This window comes from Opisthocomus hoazin, chromosome 28 (assembly GCF_030867145.1).
Source record: "Opisthocomus hoazin isolate bOpiHoa1 chromosome 28, bOpiHoa1.hap1, whole genome shotgun sequence".
In the NCBI taxonomy this organism is placed as follows: domain Eukaryota; kingdom Metazoa; phylum Chordata; class Aves; order Opisthocomiformes; family Opisthocomidae; genus Opisthocomus; species Opisthocomus hoazin.
In genome coordinates this window covers 4,918,412-4,940,726 of record NC_134441.1, presented here as the reverse complement: position 1 = coordinate 4,940,726, position 22,315 = coordinate 4,918,412, and the positions used below count along the sequence as shown (strand labels likewise).

The 22,315-nt window shown below is 39.7% G+C and overlaps 1 protein-coding gene across 3 annotated transcripts in view; it reads left to right on the top strand.

The window, feature by feature from the left end:
* The window catches only part of PPP2R2A (protein phosphatase 2 regulatory subunit Balpha), a 39,713-nt gene extending 22,060 nt beyond the window's left edge, over nt 1–17,653 (top strand). For all 3 annotated transcript variants that reach the window (XM_075444566.1, XM_009940857.2, XM_075444565.1), the window contains exons 3-10: nt 8,188–8,285; nt 11,614–11,779; nt 12,343–12,455; nt 12,714–12,891; nt 13,946–14,110; nt 14,703–14,872; nt 15,701–15,792; nt 16,563–17,653. In XM_075444566.1, the coding sequence (XP_075300681.1) occupies nt 8,188–8,285; nt 11,614–11,779; nt 12,343–12,455; nt 12,714–12,891; nt 13,946–14,110; nt 14,703–14,872; nt 15,701–15,792; nt 16,563–16,842 (1,262 nt within the window). In that variant the 3' untranslated portion in view covers nt 16,843–17,653. The remainder of the gene's footprint in view (nt 1–8,187; nt 8,286–11,613; nt 11,780–12,342; nt 12,456–12,713; nt 12,892–13,945; nt 14,111–14,702; nt 14,873–15,700; nt 15,793–16,562) is intronic.
* Nucleotides 17,654–22,315: the final 4,662 nt, after the last annotated feature.

Below are 22,315 nucleotides of genomic sequence, written 5' to 3'. Positions count from 1 at the left end.
GATAAGTGTTCTTACTGTCGCTACTAGTATGTAGGTATGAGGGCATCATCTCAGAAGGATGTGGCGTGCTTAAGGATACTGTGTGAGCCGTGTTTTGCTATTGAAGAGTAGAGCCTGCTTACCTATCAGCCCACTGCGAACTGAATCAGTTGCAAGGTAGGCATCGGTCTTGGCAGTGTAACCTAGGAAGCAACAGGAAACAGCTTTATCAGGATGGGGCCAACCTTTATTTTAGGGAACTGAATAGGAAGTTATAAATAAGATGTGTAATAATAACTAAATCACTCAGGCTTTCAGATCCAGAGTTGAACTAGGACTTGCCTGTTCCAGAAGGCGACATTTTCTCTCAGATTGGCAGAGTTGGAGAGAGAAGAGAAGAAGAAAGAGTAAATAAAAGAAATGGAAATATAGGAAAGTCCAAGAAACTGAGGGAAAGTATTGGGTTTTAGGACTGCTTGACAAGGTTTACATTGGGTTATTTTACTTAGGGTGCGTAGTTCATGCAGTGAACTTCAGATGTGAAGTACTATGCGTATTTGTTATTTGGAGACTGGTATGTTGTGTGTGTATATTGCACACAGATATATATGTAAATAGGACTGGGAGAGTCTCAACACTTAAATACATCCTTACTAAACAGGATTAGAATGCTTTCAAAATTGGTGGGGAAAACGACGAGTTCATGAGGATCCCATGTTTTTCATTTTCAGCATCACAAGCCCTGGAACACTTGGAATGAATGTGGATGCTAGAGAACACCCTGTAAATCTTTCTCCCTGTGTGGAAATTTCCCAGATTTACGCAAGCCAACAAAACCAGCTTAATTACTGTCTGCTGTGTGAAATGCGTCTTCGGCTCCTGCGTGTTTGTGCTCTAACAGCAGTGGGGCCAGCAGCGGTGCGAAGCTAGCTGGCCATCACACAGTTCCCCTCCCCTCCCCTCGCTGCTGAGGTGCTTTGTGTGCTCTTTGTGCGCAGCAGGATTGCAGGACTGCTTCGTAGGAGAGAGCAAGTGACCAGCTGGCTCTTGCAATGCTTCGTGTCACAGGAGTGAGAATTTTTGCCACAGTGGTAACCCCTCTCTTTACTGCTGCTTTGCATGTATTTCATCCTGTCCCCATATTTCTGAAGAATTAATACATTTTTAATGCCCTCCTAGTAAAAAGAGATCTATTTAAAGGACCTCTGGAATGAGTCTTGAGAAGTAAATTGAACAGTAGGAATGCCTTGTCCCAGCTGCCTTTGGCTTTGTTGCCTAGTCACTTCTGGGAGACGGAGTGAATGCAGAGAATCCCTCTGGAAAGTGAATGAAGAAAAGGGAAATGAAGTCAACAGTAAAACGGGTCATGGTAACTTTAAAGTATACAATCCTTGTGCTCCCTTCCCCCTCTACATACATAAATTAGGGATGAGGCTGGAATGCAGAGGGTGTTCTCTTTTACACCACCAGTATGAAATAGTGCTTGCTGTTTTGCTCTCTTATTCTTTCCCTGACACGTATAGTTGTGGTATCCTGTCCGCTATCCTGGGAGCTCTCTTCTCTGCAAACACAGACGTGTAGTCACTCTTTCTTAATCTTATTTAAACAGCCTTCCTGTTTGAGATTAACACTTTACTCTAGCTTCAGAGACGTAATACATGATATATTAGGACTCTTGATAAGTGTGGTAAATGAAAATCGTGCAAACAGCGGGGTGATACTGGGATGACTCAGACATTGTGTGCATTGTGTAGCTTCTTAAAACATCTGAAGTCTTGGAGGAGCTTTTGTGTTCTCTGGTGTTTCTGGTGGTTGTTTCCTCCTTCTCCCCCCATCAATGAAGTACATAAGTCCAAAACAAAACCATTACTGGCAACAAGAAAGCCCAATTAAAAGTCACAGTTTTGTGCCATTAGCTGTGACTTGAGCTTGAGTTTTTGGAAGTCAAATACGTTCGGTAGTAGCAGGAAGGTTTTGTTTCACCCTGGGTTAGGAAGGACCAAAAAAATCACAAGTGATTTCCAGACACAAGGTGTGCAAGTTTTCCTGGACAGAGACACTTGCTCAGTTTTGAGCGTGTTCACTTTATCTTTAGCGATAATCTAGGAAGAATGGCTCAGGTATGCTCAGTAACTGTGTGTTGAATTCAGATATTTCACTGTCTTTATGCCTCGTGATATTTATCCATTCCTGTGCTGCTTCCTCAATTTGAGGCTTTTTGAGCTTCCTTGGATTTAAAAAATAATCCTTGAAGTTGGTTTCTTGATGTTTCCTGTTCCAGACAGTCTCTGGAAAGATCAGTTGATGTTTAGTTTGATGAAAACAGCTTTTTCTGTACTTAAGTCCTGCAAACTGAGGAAGTGGGCTCCACATTTGGTCAGTGAATTGTCTTTTTACTCTTTAGGACAGAACTACCAACCTGTAAGTAATCTGCTCTGCACTATGGATAAGGTTTGTTTAAATTGTTACTTTGGAAAATTCCAGAAATGGTATTCTGAGCCACTGGGAAGGTGAATAAGCAGAGAAGTAGTACCAAAATGCTTTTTAAATACTACAATTCTTTGTTCAGTCCTTGGAAACATCAGGAGATTGCTCCACTTGTGTAAACATACTGATTTACTTGCTCTCTGCTTAGGCAGCAGATCAACGTGATTCCAAAAACTTTCACAGAAACCTTTTAGGTCTGGTGAAATAAAGACGCTCTTTGTTTGCTGCCATGATTGACTTGCTGCTGTAGAGTAGGTGACATGTTTTGCCTACCAAGCATGTTTTATAAGCAGAGTTTATATAAAGTTCATGGTACATTAAAATAGATAGCCTCTTCTGTACTAATAAAATATCTGTTATTCTATTATAGGAAAAAAATTTAATACAGAATTGTTTTTCAGGTTCACAGTGGGCCTTCTGGAACCAAGTCATTGGATTACAGTATTTTTTTGCTTGTTGGGATTGAGAAAGCTGTTTTATTCCCTTATTCCATAGACTTGTCAACAGTGGTAAAACTTCAGCACGACCCTCTCTGTAATATTTCAGAAAACTTGCTTGTGGTGATGCATGGGTGGTCCTTGTTCAGCAATCGCTGAAAAGTGTGGAAGGCCCCAAAGTGTGAAAATGTTTTTTTAACATAGTGACCAAGTTTTTCTTACTTAGAGCATTGTTTTCCTTTAAAGGAGGAAAAGGCATTTGAGATGGGCTGGATTCCTTTATTCCTCCATCTTTGAACAGTGTAACTGGACTGTTTTCATTTGAACTGGTCATCTTTCGTAAGTGCCCTGGCCCAGGGCCTGAGTTTTTCAAACCATCTGAATCCTGCCTGACCATGACAGGTGAATTATTCAATTATTCAAAATAGCAAAGGTTGTGTAATAAATACTGACTAAAAATTCTGAAATTGTGATAGTTGTCTTGAGCCCACTAGGAAGCAGGTGAGGTTTGTGTTGAGTGGCTGTTCTCTTTCAAGATGATTAATCCGCAGAAGTGTGTGTCTGCCACTAGTTAAGAATTGCTTGGGAGCTCCTGGTATGTCTCCTTTTCACATGGTGAACTGTGAACACATTGCTTTAAGCATTTTCAGAACTTGGAGATAAATGTCTTTCCCCCTATCCCACTCTCTGTCAAAACTAAGACACCTTGTTTTGATTCCTTTGGTTCTTCAGGTTCCTGTCTCCATGTCTACCATGGGAAAAGCTAGTCTCACTTGAATCTAGTGAAGATAAGTGTCCAGACCTTGCGGTGGTTTTGATTTCTATTGGAGCACCTTAAAGTGAAGCTGGATCGTCGGAGCAATACATAAAAAGCTTAGAGCAGGTTGTGAAGGTATAAACATCATGTGCAGAAGAAGCAGCAACCTTGACAGCAGTTGAAAGAAACTAGACTGTAGCTGCTGGATCTGGGAGAAGTGTCAGGGGGCTGAGGGCTGCTGGGAAAGCAGACTGCCCTGTTGGCGTGTGCCAGTAGGTCAGGGACCGCAAGCCTCTCTTTTTACCGTACAGTGGGATTTTTAAGATCACTGGCTTGGTTTGTTGTGTGTTTTGTTTCTTTGATGTGGGGATACAGCTGTACAGTAGTACCGTGTTTGATTATAGATGTTCACTTAACCTGCTGCAAAACATTTTCCCTTGGTGATGTACATGTGCAACAACAGTAAATGGACTTCAGCTTGTGTAAGTGATTTCCCCCCTTTGCTTTTAGATCACTGAAAACCATGATACGGAAGTAGTTAGTAGTGTCAGAAGTGTTTCCACAGTACTAACAAGTGTCTGTGAAGGTATATTTAAATGGAACTAAAGGAGAACTCTAGACTTCTGTGCCAAGAAGTACTTTTAGAAACTATAGTAACCCCTGAGCTGTCTATCCCAAGTTATGCAAGAGGGAGAAACTCAGACCAAGTATTGCAGGTACACTACAGGAACGTGGATAGACATAGCCATTTCTGTCCTGTCTTTTGCTTTTATCAGAATGCTGTCTTCATCCTGTGTGTTTGATGTTGCTCTGTAGTGTTTTAAAATCTCAGCACTTGAAATGCCATGCTTCATATTGGTGTCAGAGATGTCTTGGGATGCTTGGGGGGAGGAGAGAGACAAATCTTATCTCTCAAGGCATGGGTAGCTTTCTGGAAGTCTATTAACAGATGATGCTATCTGACTGTATTCTGCGAGGAGTGTGGTTATCAGATAAGGTTTTGGTGGTTATTTATCTCCGATACTGGCGCTTGAAGAGGAGGGCATTGAAATGAGTTCAGCAGTAAACAATAGAATGCGTCATATCGAGAAGCCATTGGTGTTGGTGACAACAGGATGCCTATACATGCATCTGCTTTGGCCTCAGATATTCCTCCGTAGTGCTCTTTGCCTACAGAAGGAATCATTTACAAGCTGATGGGCAGTGAGAGCAGCCCTCTGTGTTGGCAAGACTCCCACCTAGAGACTGTAGCAAAAACAGCATGCACAAGAGGGAGGGTGCAGAGAGAAGGCAGCGCGTTCTGTAGATGCTCTTTTGGCCGTTGCAGCACTGAAGGACTAAAATAACCCTACATGTAACTATCAGGGGAATTATGGTTACCATTTGAAAAGAAAAGGATTACACTGATTTTATTTGGCAACGAGGGTGTTAATACAGATAAAAATACACAAGTGAATCAGTGCACTGCGGAAGATGAAATGCTTCCCCTGTCAATTCTCAAACGCTATTAAATCCGCCCAGTTCAACACCAGTGCCTTGATGTCTGTGTCTGTCTTTGACCAAGGTATGGGAATACAATATTCTTAATGGTGAGTTACTGGATTTAAAATGTATGATTGGTTGCTTTGCTCTCCAGTACTGATTTTTGTATCTCGGCCCTGTTTTGTGACTAGTTAAGCAGAAATAATTTTTCGGCTTACTTTTCTAGCGTGTTTGTTTTGTCCTTGGAAAGGGAACAGTCCAAGATTACAATGTAGAAGGCACATCAGATTCTGTAGATGTATCTTGAGTTTAAAAACTAATTAATAATTTTCTGTTGTGATTGCTGCTAAGGAATGTATTTTATTTCTAATTTAAAATGGATCCAAGTACTTGAAAAGATCTTCTGCATAGTGTCTATATAGCGCTGCAGAGTTTTGAGCACCTCGTCACTGCTGACTGAGCCTGCTAGATTTTTGTGGGGGTTAGTACTGAAAGTTCGGTCATGCAGTTGAGCCCTTAGATGGAGCAGCACTTGTATCAGCTTGGAGAGCACTGGTACCAAGCTTGGATATCTTGCAAGTTAAAATGAATGCAAAAAGTGAGAATGTCTAGAACTGTTACAGAAAAGTGGTTAGCTTTCTGCTAACTTGTATAGTTACTAAATACAGTGTATATTACATCAGCTGACCTAAGAAAATGAAGGCTTTATCCTTAATTTAAGGCTTTTCTGGCTCTTGTTGCTGCCTGTACTAATCATAAGGCTTCAAGCCTAAGGCTTTTGACCTTGTAAAACTTTCAAGTGACTTTCACCAAAGAAGTACTATGATGAATTTATCAGTCTATTCTTAGAGGGATATATAAGAATTTTAAGGCAAATTTTTTTTTGCTGTTCTCCTTCCACATAAATGCATGCATTTAGATCTGCTGATAACGTGCTGTATTGTCTTCTCTGTTCTAAGACTGGGTTAGCTTGCAGTGTTAAATCTCAGTATTTTTTCAAAACTGTAATCATTCTGTGTACTTCTCACTATTGAGAGGCAAGTTACCTTCTTTTTCTTCAATTAATTGACAACTTCCTTATGCTGCTCTCCTTTTAGAGGATTATAACAACATGGTTTACATTGTATTGAACAGTCAAAATTAGATTGCTTGGTTTGCCCTTTACTCTTTCTGCATGCTGGGTTTGATTAATTGTATGTTACCTTTATGCTTTGTTCACCTGTGAAGGGCGCATACTGAATGTCGTATCTTCATCTGAATGCAATGCAGTCTTAAGTCTTACAGATGTGAGATAAATCACTTCATCTTGTTCACAAATATGTTAACGAATGGCTAAAGTAACCTTTACAGGGGGAGGGACACACACAGAATAAAAGTATGTGCACTGAAATCATGGGGGTTTTTATGTGCAATCAGGATCCTGGTTTGTCTACACACCAGCTTACGTCACATTTATGTCCTTAACACAGTGTTCTTGAGTAATTTCAGCCTGTTTGTGTTTCAGTGGTGCCAGATAATCATGGCAACGGAGGTCGATGGAGATGCATAATCTTGTGTTTATCTTTTGTTAAATGGCAGTTTGTGCTGTATATTAGAAAACACAACTGAGCTGTATATACCTGTTCGTGCCAAGAATCTGACTGTGCATCTTTTGCCTCTGAGGATTTTGCAGTTGAGTTCAGCCTGCATATCTAGGCTGTCTTTGCATTGTGCAGTTCTCAGGCAGATACGCTGCATGCTTGAAGCTGCTGTGTAATGCAGTTATTAAAGAACAGCTTGCTAATGTCCTCAGAGGCCACCGCCCATGTGTTTGGGACAAGCTGAGCATGATGTAAGCTTGATTTTGGTATTAAAATGAATAAGAGGAAAATCCTGCATGTTTCACTTCTTCAAAATGAAAATAACCCTGTTGCTTTCTGTGATAAGATAGCTTCCATGATATGCTGCACAATAGTGTCTGTTTAAATTCAGACTGAGTAGCTTTTGTTCAGCGGTAGCTTTCAGTCTGTAGAGCAGGTACTAGACCTTTTTTAACTCGAAAATAGAGAATGAAGAAACCACCCAACAGAAAACATGGATACGTTGTGTTTATCTGCATCAGACTGATGTGAAAGCGAAATAGCCTGAAGACTTGCATATGTAAGAATCTCAGGTACTTTCTTCTGCAGAGAATTAGATTAGTATAGTTGTATTGCAATTTGAAGTTAGTGTTTGAAGAATGGTGTGGCTTCTGATTCTGCTTTTTGAAAGTAGGAGGGGCATGTGCGTATTTGAAAATGTGAATTGGTGTGCTTGAGCTTAAGTAATAATTTGTCCTCTTTTGCTGTGTAAACAGATCAATTTGATAGTAGGCATGACCAGGTTTTTTTTCAATGTATATTCACAATGTAATTTTAGCACTCTGTATAAAAACATTGGTGGTAATGTAAGCCTTCCTCATCCAGAAGAGATACTTGGTTTTGTTTTTTTTTAGAAAGTCTGTTGAATTTATTTTGTAAATTTTCTGTAGCTGTTTTTGTTCCCTATCCTTGCATTCCTTAGAAACTGATGTCTGAGCATCTCTGCCCTAATATGTTTTGCCCTTAAGCTGTCAAATGTGTACAGAGTCCTTAAAAAGAAAAAAAAAAAAGGCTTTGAGAGCCTATAGGTAATGATTGTATAACAGAAAGAATGGAGAAAATAAAGGTAGGAATGTGTATATACACAGTCTCTGCTGTTACAGTAGATAGTATAGAAATGGATTTTCACTATATAGAGTAGCAGTCATAACAGAAAAACAATTATAAGTGATGATACAGAATCTTTAAAAACAATTTAGTGCATGACACTGAACTTGCAGTTCTGGCACGGTGAACTAGTACCTGGCTTTCAAATGTACAGCTTTAAAAAAAATTCTATGTTTTTGAAGAAATCCCTACTTGTATTTTATAACATAAGTATACTTAAACTGAAGTATGCGTTTTTTATTTATAATCATAGCTTTCTTGGCCACTTAGTATTTAGAAGAATGACTAACTTACAGGGTTTATTTTTGTTCCTATGCAGCGGATATAATTTCTACAGTAGAATTTAACCATTCTGGAGAGTTGTTAGCAACAGGAGACAAAGGAGGTAGAGTTGTCATCTTTCAACAGGAGCAGGAGGTGAGTGCTAACTAACTTGAAGTATATTTAATGTTCTCCTTTATTTCTATTCATTCTTTTTTTAAACAAAAAGAGCATGCTTTTATAAAAAACTTTACACAAAGTGCATGCCCGTGTAGTAAGTGATTAAAATAATGAAATTTAAGAGTGCAGAAATCATTGAGAACTATGTGACCCTGTTATAATTTCTCTTTAAACACTATTTAGCTGTGGTCTAAAGAGTCTTTAAAGTGAAAACAAAAAAGGGGAGGACACAAAAAGACCTCGGGGATGCTGAAGGTGGTTGTTTGCAGTGACTCTGCTTGGCTGGGATTATTATTTTACATTTCACTGTAGTTGCGGAAATAGAAGTTGCCCTTAAGTAAATATGTAACTGTGACCTAAGATGCCCTTTTCCATTCTTACATCAGTCAGGTAAAATAGAATCGTAGTAGCAAAGGTATCTTTTTGTTTTATATTTGTTCTTTTGGTCTTTGCAGAATTCTACAGACAAATCTTCTAATTCCAGGAAAGGGTCTCTACTCCCACGTTGAAGGTGGGAAAGCTGAGGTGGAGTGCTTGACTTTTAGTTAAGGCCATAGTTAGAAGTTGACTAGGTTAGAATTCATTTCAGGGAGAGGATAAAAGGCACTTCTGTCATCTCATTGCCTAGAAAAGTCATGCTGCTACTTCTTTCCGTAGTGTTTCTTTCAATGTCAGTTTTGAAAATCCTAAACCTCCAGAGTTGCCCAGCACAGGCTGCGTTCTGCTCGTTGCAGGCCATTGGGTGCAGGACCACCTTCTCTCGAGTCATCCCTGCGGTCGGCTGGGGCCATCTAGTGGGACGGTCCCAGCTGACCACCCTCGGCCGAAGCTGCTTTGGCCGGAGGCCGAGGTGGACAGCGTGAGCAGCAGTACTGTCATCTTACAGTAGCGCCTGAAACCCTTGTGTGGGGGTGGTTTTTGTTTTTTTTCTGTTTGTTTTTTTTTTTTTTCTTTAAAGTCTTGAGTTTTAGTTTGCATCCTTCAAGGATCCCTTACTTTAGTGTAGCTTAAAGCTTAAATAGCTAATTGCCTGTTCTCAAGTGAGTTGTCTTTAAATGACTGCTTTTGGTTTTGATGCATAACCCATGGCTCACAGCCTTACAATCCAGGTACAGTAAGAACCACCCAGGTTACCAGATTAAGTTGCATAGAATTGGTTCTGGCATAACTTGACTCCTCAGTGTTTAGGGAATGAACAATGGGGACTGGATTCCCTAATGCTTTAGTAGTTAGTTACGCCATATGAGCTACTGTCTAGAGCAAGTTGTATATATGAGAGTATCTAAAAGACAATTAAGTATTTCAGTTGGTTTTATGTACCACCACCTATCACTCTGCATTCCAGAGTGCTTTACAGACCATACATACAGGAAGAAAACCACTGAAAGACATGTGCTCTGTGTAGTTACACAGCTTGTGTAACTCTACCCACTGTCCCAGTGCTGCCGCTGTGGGGTTGGAATGCGGTGGCCCTGGTGCAAGGCGAGGCAATGACGCTGCCCGGGTACTGGGCAGGAAATGAATACTGTGTCTGCTTGAAACTGGAGGAGGAATTTGTGTAGGCAGCCTGTAATTACCTAAATTGGAATTTAACATAAGGCACTTGGGCCAACACCTGTTTTTGGGGTTTGTTTTTTTCTGAGTGCCATGAGACAGTCTGATAGTTTAAATTTTGCTTTTATCCCAAGGGTGGATTTTGTATGTTACTTTTTTCATATATTATTCTAGTCCTGTAGAGCCTTACTAGAATACACAAGTAGTATATCTAAGACTTGATCATTATGGTAAGTATAAAATTGACGGAAAGTTCCCTGAATCATGACCAGCATTTCCTAAAGCGTGATAGATTTACTTTAGAAGTTGCCTGTTCTATGCAGTAACCCTGCTTAACTTGTTAGCTCCAAGTGAAACTAAGAACAAAGTTCCTTCCGTTCTCTAGGGTGGGAGAGCCAGTATAATTGATAGGTGTGGTACAATATTGTAGTGCTAAATTTTATTTCTAAGCATTTTTTCCACTTTTCCTTCACCCACAGCTTATTGTAAAATCTTAGAATTCATGCCCACTATTAATGTAAGGGTATGAAGCAAGAGAAAATGATGCAAGGAATGCTAGAAATGTGGGCTAGCAAGGATCCTATCAAGTAGTATGTTTTAGTGAGGTAGGAAGGGATGAGATGAATTGATGGACATGAGACACAGAAGAGAAGGAAAGAGCAAAGTCCCTAGTCGAGAACATACCACAGGAAAGGCATCTGATAGTGCAACCTCTTGAAATGGGTGGAATAGGAATATAGCACAAAATTAAGCTTGAATTAATTTCAAGTACACCTAGTGAGTGCTACTTCCAAAGCGGTTCCAGTTTTCTGACCCATTGGAGGGAATTTAAAGTTCAGTCCATGCAGTGCAAAATTAGTGCTAGGAAGCCACTGCCTAAAACATAGCTTTTAGAAAGAGGCATTATGCAAGTTCAGAGGTTTTTCAGTTTTCCAAACAGTTCCATCCTAAACAGGCTAAGTGGAAGTGTGACTTTTAATGTCAAAGATGTATTTAGCAGAAGTGTTAAGCTTTTTTCCCCCCTCATCTCCAGAATAAGTTAGAAAAAGCTTCTTAAGCAGTTAAGGTCTCAGAGAATGTGAAGATCATAAACCACAACAGTGGAGCTCCTTGTATAAATTTAGCGCTGACAGGGGATTTCTGTAGTGTGCCTAGCAAGTTGAACTTACCCACAGAGTAGATTTGCCATATATGTGGCTATGGTATTTCTCTTGGGGAATATTCTCCTTAAAAATCAAAGATGGAAAAATTAAAGATGAGAGAATGATGAAGACTTTTTTGAGTTTTTGAAAGAAAGAAGACTTATCAGGCCTAGAATGTCTGGGCAAAATGTTAGTTTGTAAGTTCAGCGGCTTGGAATTAATATGAGAACTTGCTGGAGATACTAATCATGTGGTTGAGGGGAGTTTCTGGAAACTTTAGGAATCAAAAGCTGCTGTGATAACTGTCTTCTCTGATGCTTTTAGTCAAAATAGTAGAAAATCTAGTCAAGCTCTTGCAAAAGAGATGATCCTCTTTTTGTCTGTTCTACAGGCTTGTTAAAATAAGGCAAGTTGTACACCAAAGGATACTCATGGCAAATCTAGTGTAGGCAACAACAGAGTGCAGAAGTCTTAACCTATTTTTATGCTAATTAGCAGCCTGCCTGTGCATCTTGCCACATAAATATCTAGTTCTGGCTTCTGCCTGCAGCCTTAAAAAGTGTTCTGTACATTGCATACTTATCTTGATCATTTAATTCTCTTTTTAGAACAAAACGCAGTCTCACAGTAGGGGAGAATACAATGTTTACAGTACCTTTCAAAGCCATGAACCAGAGTTTGACTACTTGAAAAGTTTAGAAATTGAAGAGAAGATCAACAAAATTAGGTGGTTACCCCAGAAAAATGCTGCTCAGTTTTTATTGTCTACAAATGGTAAGTTATGACTTAATAGTTATTATCGCATGGTAAGCTGTTGTTACATAGGTTCACTACTAGGATTTTGTCTAACCCTTTCCACTTTCAACAGGCTGGAAGCTGGCTGGTTTTAAATGCAAGTACCTAGGGATGTGGCTACACGAGAGTTAGGCTGTTTAACTGTACTGCTGTTCCGGCTTACCTGGCTAGAGAAGCCCCACAACATGGGGTGGTATATTAGACACTTCTGCTTTAGTTGCTTTATAGCAAAGGGGCTAAGCTCTTCCTCAGTACCTTCATATGTGTATAACGAACTGTGTGAGAGCTTATATTAGTCATTCATAACAGTCCTGATTCTAACTGAAACTTGCTCTTAACTCTTATTAAAAGAACAAACTGTGGAGGAGGTCTTTTAAATGCTTTTTATCATGTCTTGTTTTCTCCAAGCAGTATTTTTGTCTTTTTTTGGTGCATGTAGGTGGTCTTGTCTTGTTTGAAGGCTTCATGTTAAAGCACATCAACTGTGAAGACTAGTGTCTTTGCTAGAGCTTTGGTTTGAAACTTTGGCTGTTTCATTTCAGATAAAACAATAAAGCTATGGAAAATCAGTGAAAGGGACAAAAGACCAGAGGGTTATAATTTAAAGGAAGAAGATGGAAGGTATAGGGATCCTACTACAGTTACAACACTACGGGTGAGTAGTTCACTCCCAGTGAATTAGCCACATTGAAGTGATTTCTCCTCTCCCTCGGCCAGTACGCAGATTAGCCTGTGGCTCAGTGAGTAACTGCTCCATCGGATTATTAACTTTACATTTTCTGTCAGTTGGCAGACACATTTACTTCTGAGGTGATTTTGAGATACTTTAGTCAGCTTGGTGTATTGAAGGGCTGTGATTATGAGTGCTGATGTGTTTGTAGTACTCGGACTTTCATGGCTTTGTATTTTGCAGGTGCCAGTATTCAGGCCCATGGACCTCATGGTTGAAGCTAGTCCACGAAGAATATTTGCCAATGCTCACACGTATCACATCAATTCCATCTCCATTAATAGCGATTATGAAACATACTTATCTGCAGATGACTTGCGGATTAATCTGTGGCACCTAGAAATTACAGACAGAAGTTTTAGTATCTTTTTTGCACTGTTTTATATGATGGGAACAGCTTGGTTACAACAAAACTGTTGGATTTTATTTACTTTCATGAAAAGGTTTTTATATAGCGTGTTTCTTTTTATTTCCTGGTTGTTTCTCCCTGGTAGTTGTAAGGACTTTTACTTCTGGAGAGGTAGCTTAGCTTGAGCAATAGAGGAAGAACTAGTCATTTGCATGGTGAAAAGCAGTGTCTTTTAAAGGAGAAAAAAAGCATGAGGTTTCAAGTTAGAGGCGCAGTTCCTGAAGGCAGCATTATAGTATGCGAACTTGTGAACATTTTCTTGGCTTGCAGTAGGAGTCAGAGAAGTACCATCCTTGTCTCAAGAATGTTTATTCTTTTTTACCTTCTCACCTAACCATCGGTCCCTCCTGGACGTGCACCTACAAATGTTGCAGGGAGTAGGATCACAGAAGTATGTACTGAGTCCCATTGCTGGGAGCACAGATTTGTGGACAAATCGGCAGGATCCCTCAGCAGAAATAATACATGCTGCCTTTACAATGTAGTAGTGTACTTAGAATTTAAGTAAAATAAAGTTCCTCTTCTGTGAGGAAGAACTTCCTCACTCTGAGGGTGACGGAGCCCTGGCCCAGGCTGCCCAGGGAGGTTGTGGAGTCTCCTTCTCTGGAGATATTCCAGACCCGCCTGGACAAGGTCCTGTGCAGCCTGCTGTAGGTGGCCCTGCTTCAGCAGGAGGGTTGGACTAGATGACCCACTGAGGTCCCTTCCAACCCCTACCATTCTGTGATTTTGTTAAAAAACCTGGGTGACATATATGTAGTGTAGAGCTAATTACTGCTGAAGTGGAGCAAAAAAATAAGCAGGCTTGTGCTGTTACAAGACTTAACTTCAAACCGATACAGAATGCAATATTATGGTCTTGCTTTCTAGACAATCTCTGGGGCTCGATTTTAACTTTTATCCAGCTTGTGACTGGGTCCCACAGTCCTGAAAAAGGGTTGCTGAATATATTTAAAGCTGAAAAATACGTGAAAACCGGAGAAAAATTCTTAACAAAGTGCTGCAGATATTGTAGATATTAAGCCTGCCAACATGGAGGAGCTCACAGAGGTGATAACAGCTGCAGAGTTCCACCCAAACAGCTGTAATACATTCGTATACAGCAGCAGTAAAGGAACGATTCGTCTCTGTGATATGAGAGCATCAGCACTCTGTGACAGACATTCAAAATGTAAGTTCTGTCCTCATTGTTTATTGTTTTTTTGGGGGGAGAATATGGTATCTTGCTGTTAGATGAAACTAAGCACTTAAGAATATATTAAACACTGAAATGTGTATGCATATGTATTTGTATTGGATTTCTGTAGTGTATTGAATAGATCTAAAATGTAAATAAATCCTAAAATTAGACTAATATTTTGCCAGAGTAGTAGTAGTGAATAAAATTATTAGCAGCTTAAGCTGGGGAGTCTGCCTAGACAATAGGACTAGGAGTGGCTCTCTGCAGGCGTCCGGAGGTCAAATACTAGTTGATCTGGTCTGTAACTGATTCTTGATATCTTACGTGTGTGAATGGAGGCTCCAAATATTAGGGAGTAGTTCACTTGTTTAGAAGCTGACCTTGACTTGCTATAGAAAGAAAGTATTTCAGAGTATGGCAGTTGTATTATAAGGCTTTTTCATGGAAAGCTATAGTATATGGTGCAGGCAGACTAGCCCAATGTGGCAAGGTTATTAATAAAATGTTAACGTAATTTGAGTGTATCTTGTCTTGGAAGAGCCATAAACTTACTTCTTGAAATGCTTATCTTATTTTTGCACAGTGTTTGAAGAACCAGAAGATCCTAGCAACAGATCATTTTTCTCCGAAATCATCTCTTCCATATCTGATGTCAAATTTAGCCATAGCGGTCGATATATGATGACTAGAGATTACTTGTCAGTGAAGATCTGGGATTTAAATATGGAAAACAGACCTGTGGAAACATACCAGGTATTCAGTGAAAATGATGTAGGCTAGAAATTAAAACCTTGAAGGATGCTGAGTCTTATTAATAGTTGGGATGTGGCAGCTAAATTTTTGTCCGTAGATGACTATGTCCAGGCAAAGCATCAATGAGATTTGTGGGTTCCACACACGTGCTAAAGGATCTTGCTATTTGCAGGCTGATTGCAGAACCCCAAACCATGTTTGGGTATGAAAAAGCCTCGCTCTTAGACAATGGAGATGTGGAAAGGTAATCTTCAGCCCTGAGATAGCACATCTCTCTCTGAGTCTTCAGTTGACTTCATATTCTGTTCTTTTCTGGCGAAAATAGGAGGTAAAACATTTCTTTTGCGGAAAATGGTTTTAGCCAGCACTGAAAATTGCTGTGGTGTTTTCTTTGTAAGAAAATTTGCAGTGAGCTCCTCCTCTTCATACATAAGAGGAAGATCAGTCACCAAAGCATGAATCTGAGAGCAGCAAAGTCTGATAAATCCTTTCAGATGTCTAATAGGATGGTGGGGATATGACAGCTGCTCAGAGAGGCAAAGCCCTCTGAAGAATTGCCAGGTATTGGGAGCTGTCTCTTTCCCCACCCCAAGGGACTTGCTACTATTTTGAGTTCATTTGAAATCTCTGTAGAGCGGAATATGTTAATTCATGCATCTGTTCATTTTGGTCTTCATCGTACAGTCAGAGGAGGGAGCTCTGTGCTCCTGTGGATAGGGTGTAAGCACTGTCAGATACTTAATTACTTTGGAACAGAATCTGTGAAGGTTATTTTACAGGTATGTATGTTCAGTATCCATTCAGTTTATCTAACTCATTTTTTTCCAGGTGCATGAATACCTCAGAAGTAAACTTTGTTCACTGTATGAGAATGATTGCATTTTTGACAAATTTGAATGCTGTTGGAATGGATCAGACAGGCAAGTTTAATTCTTCTCTGTATGTACTTAAGACATTTCTATGTCATCTGTTACAATCCAACATTGGAATGACTTCTGTGGGAATAAGGCCCATGTACTCCAACCCTGTTGTCTGATTGATGCTCTCACTGTAAGAGTCTACACCAGGGCTGTTGGGGAACCCGTGATTTCTGTTAATCATGTCATTCACTGCTTGTTTGTTAGATCTAAATCAGCTCACTGTTTCCCTATTAGTATTGTCCGACATACCATTTTTTTTTTTTAAACTCATTATCTGTCTGTTCAAATGGGGTTTTTTTGAGGCAAAGGAACGACAGGGCAACTTCTAAGTGTATTTGTCTTACTGAAAAGCTGGTACAGAATAAGGATCTTCTATAAGGTATTATCACAAACTAGGTATGTTAGTACCTAAATTCGTGCAACTTGTGTGTAACTAAAATTATATGGCTAAAAATCCAATGTATATGGCTTTCATTAGATCACTTCCCCATGTGTGCATGAGAAGCACATTGAATGACAACACTTGACTTGAAGTGCTTAGATAACAAAGTGTGTACCTTTTAAAAGGTCCAGTTAAGGAAAAATACCTTTAAAAAAACCCCCAAACATTCAAATACCTTAGTTTCACTTTAGATTGTAGAAGGTATGGGCAGGGATGCTTGCTTTCCGCTTACATAATAAGGCGTGATCTTAGTTGGGAGATGAGGTTTTGTAAAAGGAGAGGTTTTTTTCAACTGAAATGTTACTTTCTTCCTTCCTCCTCTCTGCAGCATTGTCATGACGGGATCTTATAACAACTTCTTCAGAATGTTTGACAGAAACACAAAGCGAGACATCACCTTAGAGGCATCCCGGGAAAACAATAAACCCCGTACCGTTTTGAAGCCACGTAAAGTATGCGCAAGTGGCAAGCGAAAGAAGGATGAAATCAGTGTTGACAGCCTAGACTTCAACAAGAAGATTCTACACACAGCCTGGCACCCTAAGGAAAACATCATTGCTGTAGCTACTACAAACAACTTGTATATATTTCAAGACAAAATGAATTAGGGTTGGCATTCCTAACTGAAGAGTCCACTTCCTGCATAGTTGAAATAGTTGAATCTAGCATTTGTACTTGTAAATGAAAGAGAATGAGAGGTCCATTATGGCACCCCTTTCCAGTGTTTAAAAACGTGCCATATGACAACACACTCTTATAGCTACATGGAGAAAGCTCTGTTGATCTGTCACTGCGTTTTTCTCCATGTCTGCTAGCCATTTAGGTGAGGATAGGGCACTTTTTAATTTAAATGACTACTTGCACCATCTTGCCTAATGGACTAGATTGGACTGTATCAACATCGGTTTACTCCACTTTTTATGCCTTCCATTGTGATGACGTCAAACACAGGGAAAGCCTTCAATCATGCTATGGGATTTAATTGTGTAACCTCATTACTGTATCATTCGTGGCCCCCTTTTTTTATTAAATACAGCTCATTCTTGCTGTGGCTTGTAGCATTCCTCCTCCTTCTGGCCTCCTGGACTCCCCCTTCCCTTTCATCCCCCTCCACCTAGCCTTGGTGGTGGTGTATAGAAAAAAGACAAAATAAAGCACATGAAATGGGTCCGTTTGGGGTCAGTGGTAAAGGGGGTCTGTGTTGCAACAAATGTTTTAATAAACAGTCGACTGTAATCACTCCTTGCCATGTCTGGCACTGAAAAAAAAGAGAAAATAAGGAAAAAAACAAACAAACTACTGAATAAAAGTGACAAAGAATGGAGAATCTGTTTTCTTTTTTTTAATCTACCTCTTTATACAAATACTCTGTGTTTTACCTTAGATGCATGAAAATAAAATGATGTTTTTTGTAATGATTTTAACCAGTATTAATTATTTTTCATGGGAATGAAGAGAGGGAGGGATTTCACAAGTATCTGCATTCATTCATGAATGACAAGAATACCAGCTGTAGTATGTGTTGACCAGTTCCACTTCAAAACCATCAACTGCTGTCAGATTTTGCCATAATCTGAGCAGGTCACTCACTGTTCCAGTATCCTTGAAGGCTCTTTTTATAGCTTAAATTGGAACGAGAATAGAATTTTCAGGTTTTAAAATCTGTTTTATAGGACTAACGTTTTAATGTTGAGTTTCGTCCTGGTTTCTTTAATGCCTTGTTTTAGGATACAATACCTTTAATGCCTTGTTTAGAGTACGAAGTCCCCTGTGGCTTTTTAAAAAGTTGTCTGAATTCTTGTCTGGCAGTATGATGTTATGTAGTACAAAATACTGAGTGATTACATAGATAATTACTATACTGCATTCTGAGATGCTCTATTTTCTGTATTTTATGGCTATCAGTAACTGAGTGGAAATGTAGTTTTTCCATGCAAGTGTTTCTTCTGGCTTTTGGCTTTGCAAAGTTACTGCACTTACAGAAATGTTCAATGGTGCAACGATCAGAAAACACGTGGAGTACAGAAGCTGCATGAAATAAGTGTTCATAGTTATTTGAGAGATTTAAACTCTTCAGCAAATAAGGCTTATCCAAAGATGAACTAGATATTGATGCTTTATCAGGCTCATGAGTTTTTACCTCCAGATATTTTTGCTCATTGTGCTTTTAGGTTTACTTTTTCTTCACAGAAATGTTCAGAATGAAATTTAAAGTCGTAGTGAACTCACCCTGACGGGGAGAATTTTCACTTTTCAGTTACCTGTATTTAAATGATTTCTGTGGCTTAGTTATAGGTAGTTATTATAATGCCTCTATTATTTGATCAACTAAGATACTGTTTCTGCTGTAAAATTATGGCTTGGTTAGAGATTGTTAACAAGACTACTATTGCAACCATACTTTTAATTTCTTTTAAATCCTTGTGCAGTGGTTTGAAAATGTAAAGACTCTATTATTTATTAGATCTGGTTCTCTTAAATACAGTATTTGTCCTGTAACATGCATGCCTGACCATGAGCCTTTGTAAGGATTTTACCTTTTTTTTTTTCACCTGTTAGCCTTGTAAAAAATTTAACTGCCCCAGGGACAACAACTGTTTTCCAGTGGGTGAATAAACTAGTAGGCCCTACTCCTACTTACATAGCATGTGACTAATTTTACTCAAGTGACTACACTTACTAATAGTTAAGGAAACAGCTTGTTGAGTAATGTTAATCATGTGTATAGGTGTTCACAGGATCGGGGCCAAGGTTTATTCTTATCACAAGGGCAAAGAGGTAATTGGATGCTGCTTTTGCATCAGAGCTGGTACAATTCATCTCCATTTTGTGAAGAACGGCGTAGGGTTAATGACTGCCATTTGGGAAAGACCGAGGGTCATGGTATAGAGACTGCTGCTCGTGTGTGTATTTGTATATCTTGAATGACGATGCACTGAATACCTGAGAAGTTGCTTAGCACAAACACACAAGGAAGTGAGGATGTGAAGATGACGCAGAACCGAACAGGTAGATTTCAAGTAGAACAAAGTGCAGCCTTCTAGCAATACTACATTCAAGCGCAACTGCCTCTTGGACCTCAGCTGGGCATGTTGGGATGGAACTGGGGGGGGGGGTTAAAGCTAGTCTTGGGCAAGGTTTTTGGTTTTGTCAGTAGCGGTGATTCCTGGCATGTCATCTGAGGTTGAATTTATCCTCACCAAAACCACCTACTGACTTTGGTGTCATAATATCCAACTAGATAATTCTCTAAGCACACTGTCCATTGACGTATGCTGTAAATCTTATATTTTATTAATAAAAGTATGCATAGAATACATTTTGTCAGGTTGCTTTTTATCCTCTCTCCTGTCCCTGTACTTTTCTCTGTGTACAGGTATTTTTGGAATTACTGATCTCCTCGCTGCTGGATGTGGAGTGGTTCCCCTTTCTGCTAGCTTCTGTGGTGTGGTTTCTGGGCCTTACCCCAGGCAGGGTGGGTGTTGGGGTGATTCTGCCTGCCACCTGCACGCACAGTTACAGAAAAGCAGCTGCTCCATTCTCACAGTCTCTTGCAGTGCCCAGGGAAACCAATGCAAGTTCTCAGTTCCCCTTGAATACCGGACTAAACACAGAAAAGGAGTTCTGTTCCCTAGTGGTGTGTCTTGAAGCCAGTGATGCTACCTAAATGCCAACAACTACCACTTATGTGGTTAGTATCTGCAAAATTACCACCATACTCTGAACTGCAGTGATACTATTGTCAAGAATTAGTGGTCAGTGTAAATTGATTATCTGACTGGTACAATGTTGAGGTGTAGGCAAGGTCTGTGGCTGAAATCACTTCACCATTCTCCTGCTGAGAAGCAGCTGCTGCCTTCACAACCTGTTGAATGTGCAGGTACTTGCCCTCACTGTTCTGTTGAGGCAGGACTGCAACTCCTACTCCAACACTTATTACATATTCTTTTATTCTGGAAAAAGCTCAGCTACTATTGATGAGCAGAAACCTGTACTTTCCCCTCTCCGAGAGAGGGACTGTTGGATGGTGGAATACTAAGATTTTTGTATTGTTTTTTTTATTGGCAGCTCTGGAATTGGGTGTTCTTACGCACGACATAGTTAGGAAGTAACTTCCTGTGCACCGGTGTCTCTTCATCTCAGGCTATAGAGAAGGTGTATAGTCTCCCAGTCACAACATACACTTCTGACTAACAGAACAAAAGGAGATGTTTCCTTTTGCATTTTCCCTTTTCCCGTGTAATCGGGTGTTGTAAACTGAAGGACTGGCATTTTGAATCAGGGCTGGGAGAGCTGTGCTGGAAGTGAGGTTGCTGTGTAAGGGCTACAGGTGTCTTGAGTGATGTGCATATGTTTGCTCTTAGCAAACATTTAAACTGGTATAGAAAAGTTAGGGCCTGTAAAAATGAGTGATGGAAGAAAGCGATAGTGGCTAGAATAAAAACTAAGCATTTCTTTCTACTGTGGAACAGCTGAGAGAGTAAAACAGTGTGAATTCCATTTCGCTACACAATCTACCCTTGAATTTTAATAATTGCAACCTTTTGCAAGCAACTCACCTATTGTTTCACAAGAAAACGGCACTTGCAGTTTTGTCGGATGCCGGTTTTTCTCTGTCGGTGCTCTCCACTAGAAGGCAAAATGTCACCAGCGAGAGATGGGTGCTTCAAAAAAGAAAGGGATCAAGGTTAAGATGTTGTGACTGTCCCTCGAAGTCATCCTCTCAATCGCCAGTTGCCTGCAAGGACTGTATGTTTGATCAGTTGTTGCTAAATATAAAATGCAATAATAACATTTCCAGGACACATCATCGCTACCTGCAGTATAAAGAAACCCACCGAGGTGTGCAGGGAGAAGACAGCCTTTGTGTTTGCTGGATGCTGGGGCGGCATCCATCTTAGCAAGAGGTTAGCTTTTTTTTCAGATTTGGAGGATAGGCGTACTAAATGAGGAAAATAAAAGTAATTGCAGCATGTTTAAGACTTTAGATCATTCTCTATTTAAATTGCTTCAAACAGTGAGAAGACTTTGGAACCATGAGAATAAGACAGTGGGATTAGCTTGATCCAGCTCTTTGAGATAAACTGGGTGGCTTGTTACTTGTCTGATTTCAATCAACTTAAAGGCTTTCTATAGCTTTCTAGAAGAAAAACCTTTTTGTTGCACTTCAGTACAAAAGGCCTTTCCCAGGAGTTGATGGCCATTGTTTCTCTTCTATTAACGTGGTTTTCTGTGCCTCCAACCTTGCTATTGTCATAGCATTTTCCATCCAACGATTCAAATTACTTTACAAACATTAATTACAGCATTCAACTGCCTTAAGGAACCTGTGTAGTGGTTAGAGCACAGGGCTGAAAGTCAGGACTTGTGAATGCTATTTCTGGCTCTGCATTGACTCACGCTATAATCTTAATCAATTTATTTCTGACTCAGAAATTTTAATAGTCCCACTTTACTGATAAATATTCATGCCACAAGTATTACAGCAAATGCTTCCTGAATGATAGAGATGACGAGTACTCATGATGCTAGCCTGAGATTGTTAGGGTTGCAAAGTAGGATAAGGTTACCTAGGCAGGTTTTCTATGCGAAATCATGAGTAGCTCACTGTTCCGATTCCTATCTAGAAGGTATCTGCAGCCCTTCTACCCACAAACTCCTGTTTTATTAAACTGTTTAAATTACTGCTTTCTTTTTATTACATGTAGATAATTCTGTTCCAGTCATATCCAAGGGACATCCAGATTTTCCACGAGATTAGAAGTTCAGTACAGTCATGCAGGGTATGCAGACAATTTGATAAGAAAGGTCAACGTTATGAAAGGCGGATTTCAAATGTCCACACTTCAGTATCTGGATGCTTGTCAACACAGCATAGATGAATAGAAGATGAAAAACACTTCAAACCGATATTCTAGTATGGGACAATTGTGACAGTTGTATGTACGGTCTTTTTTTCCTCTAGCATGAAATAGTTCTGACACAAACAGAAAAAAAAAGTGATTTCTTTGCATGTGTAATGGAGAGGTAACAAAAGATCACTAATGGGAATGTATCTGCATGACTTGTTCAGTCTCTGAT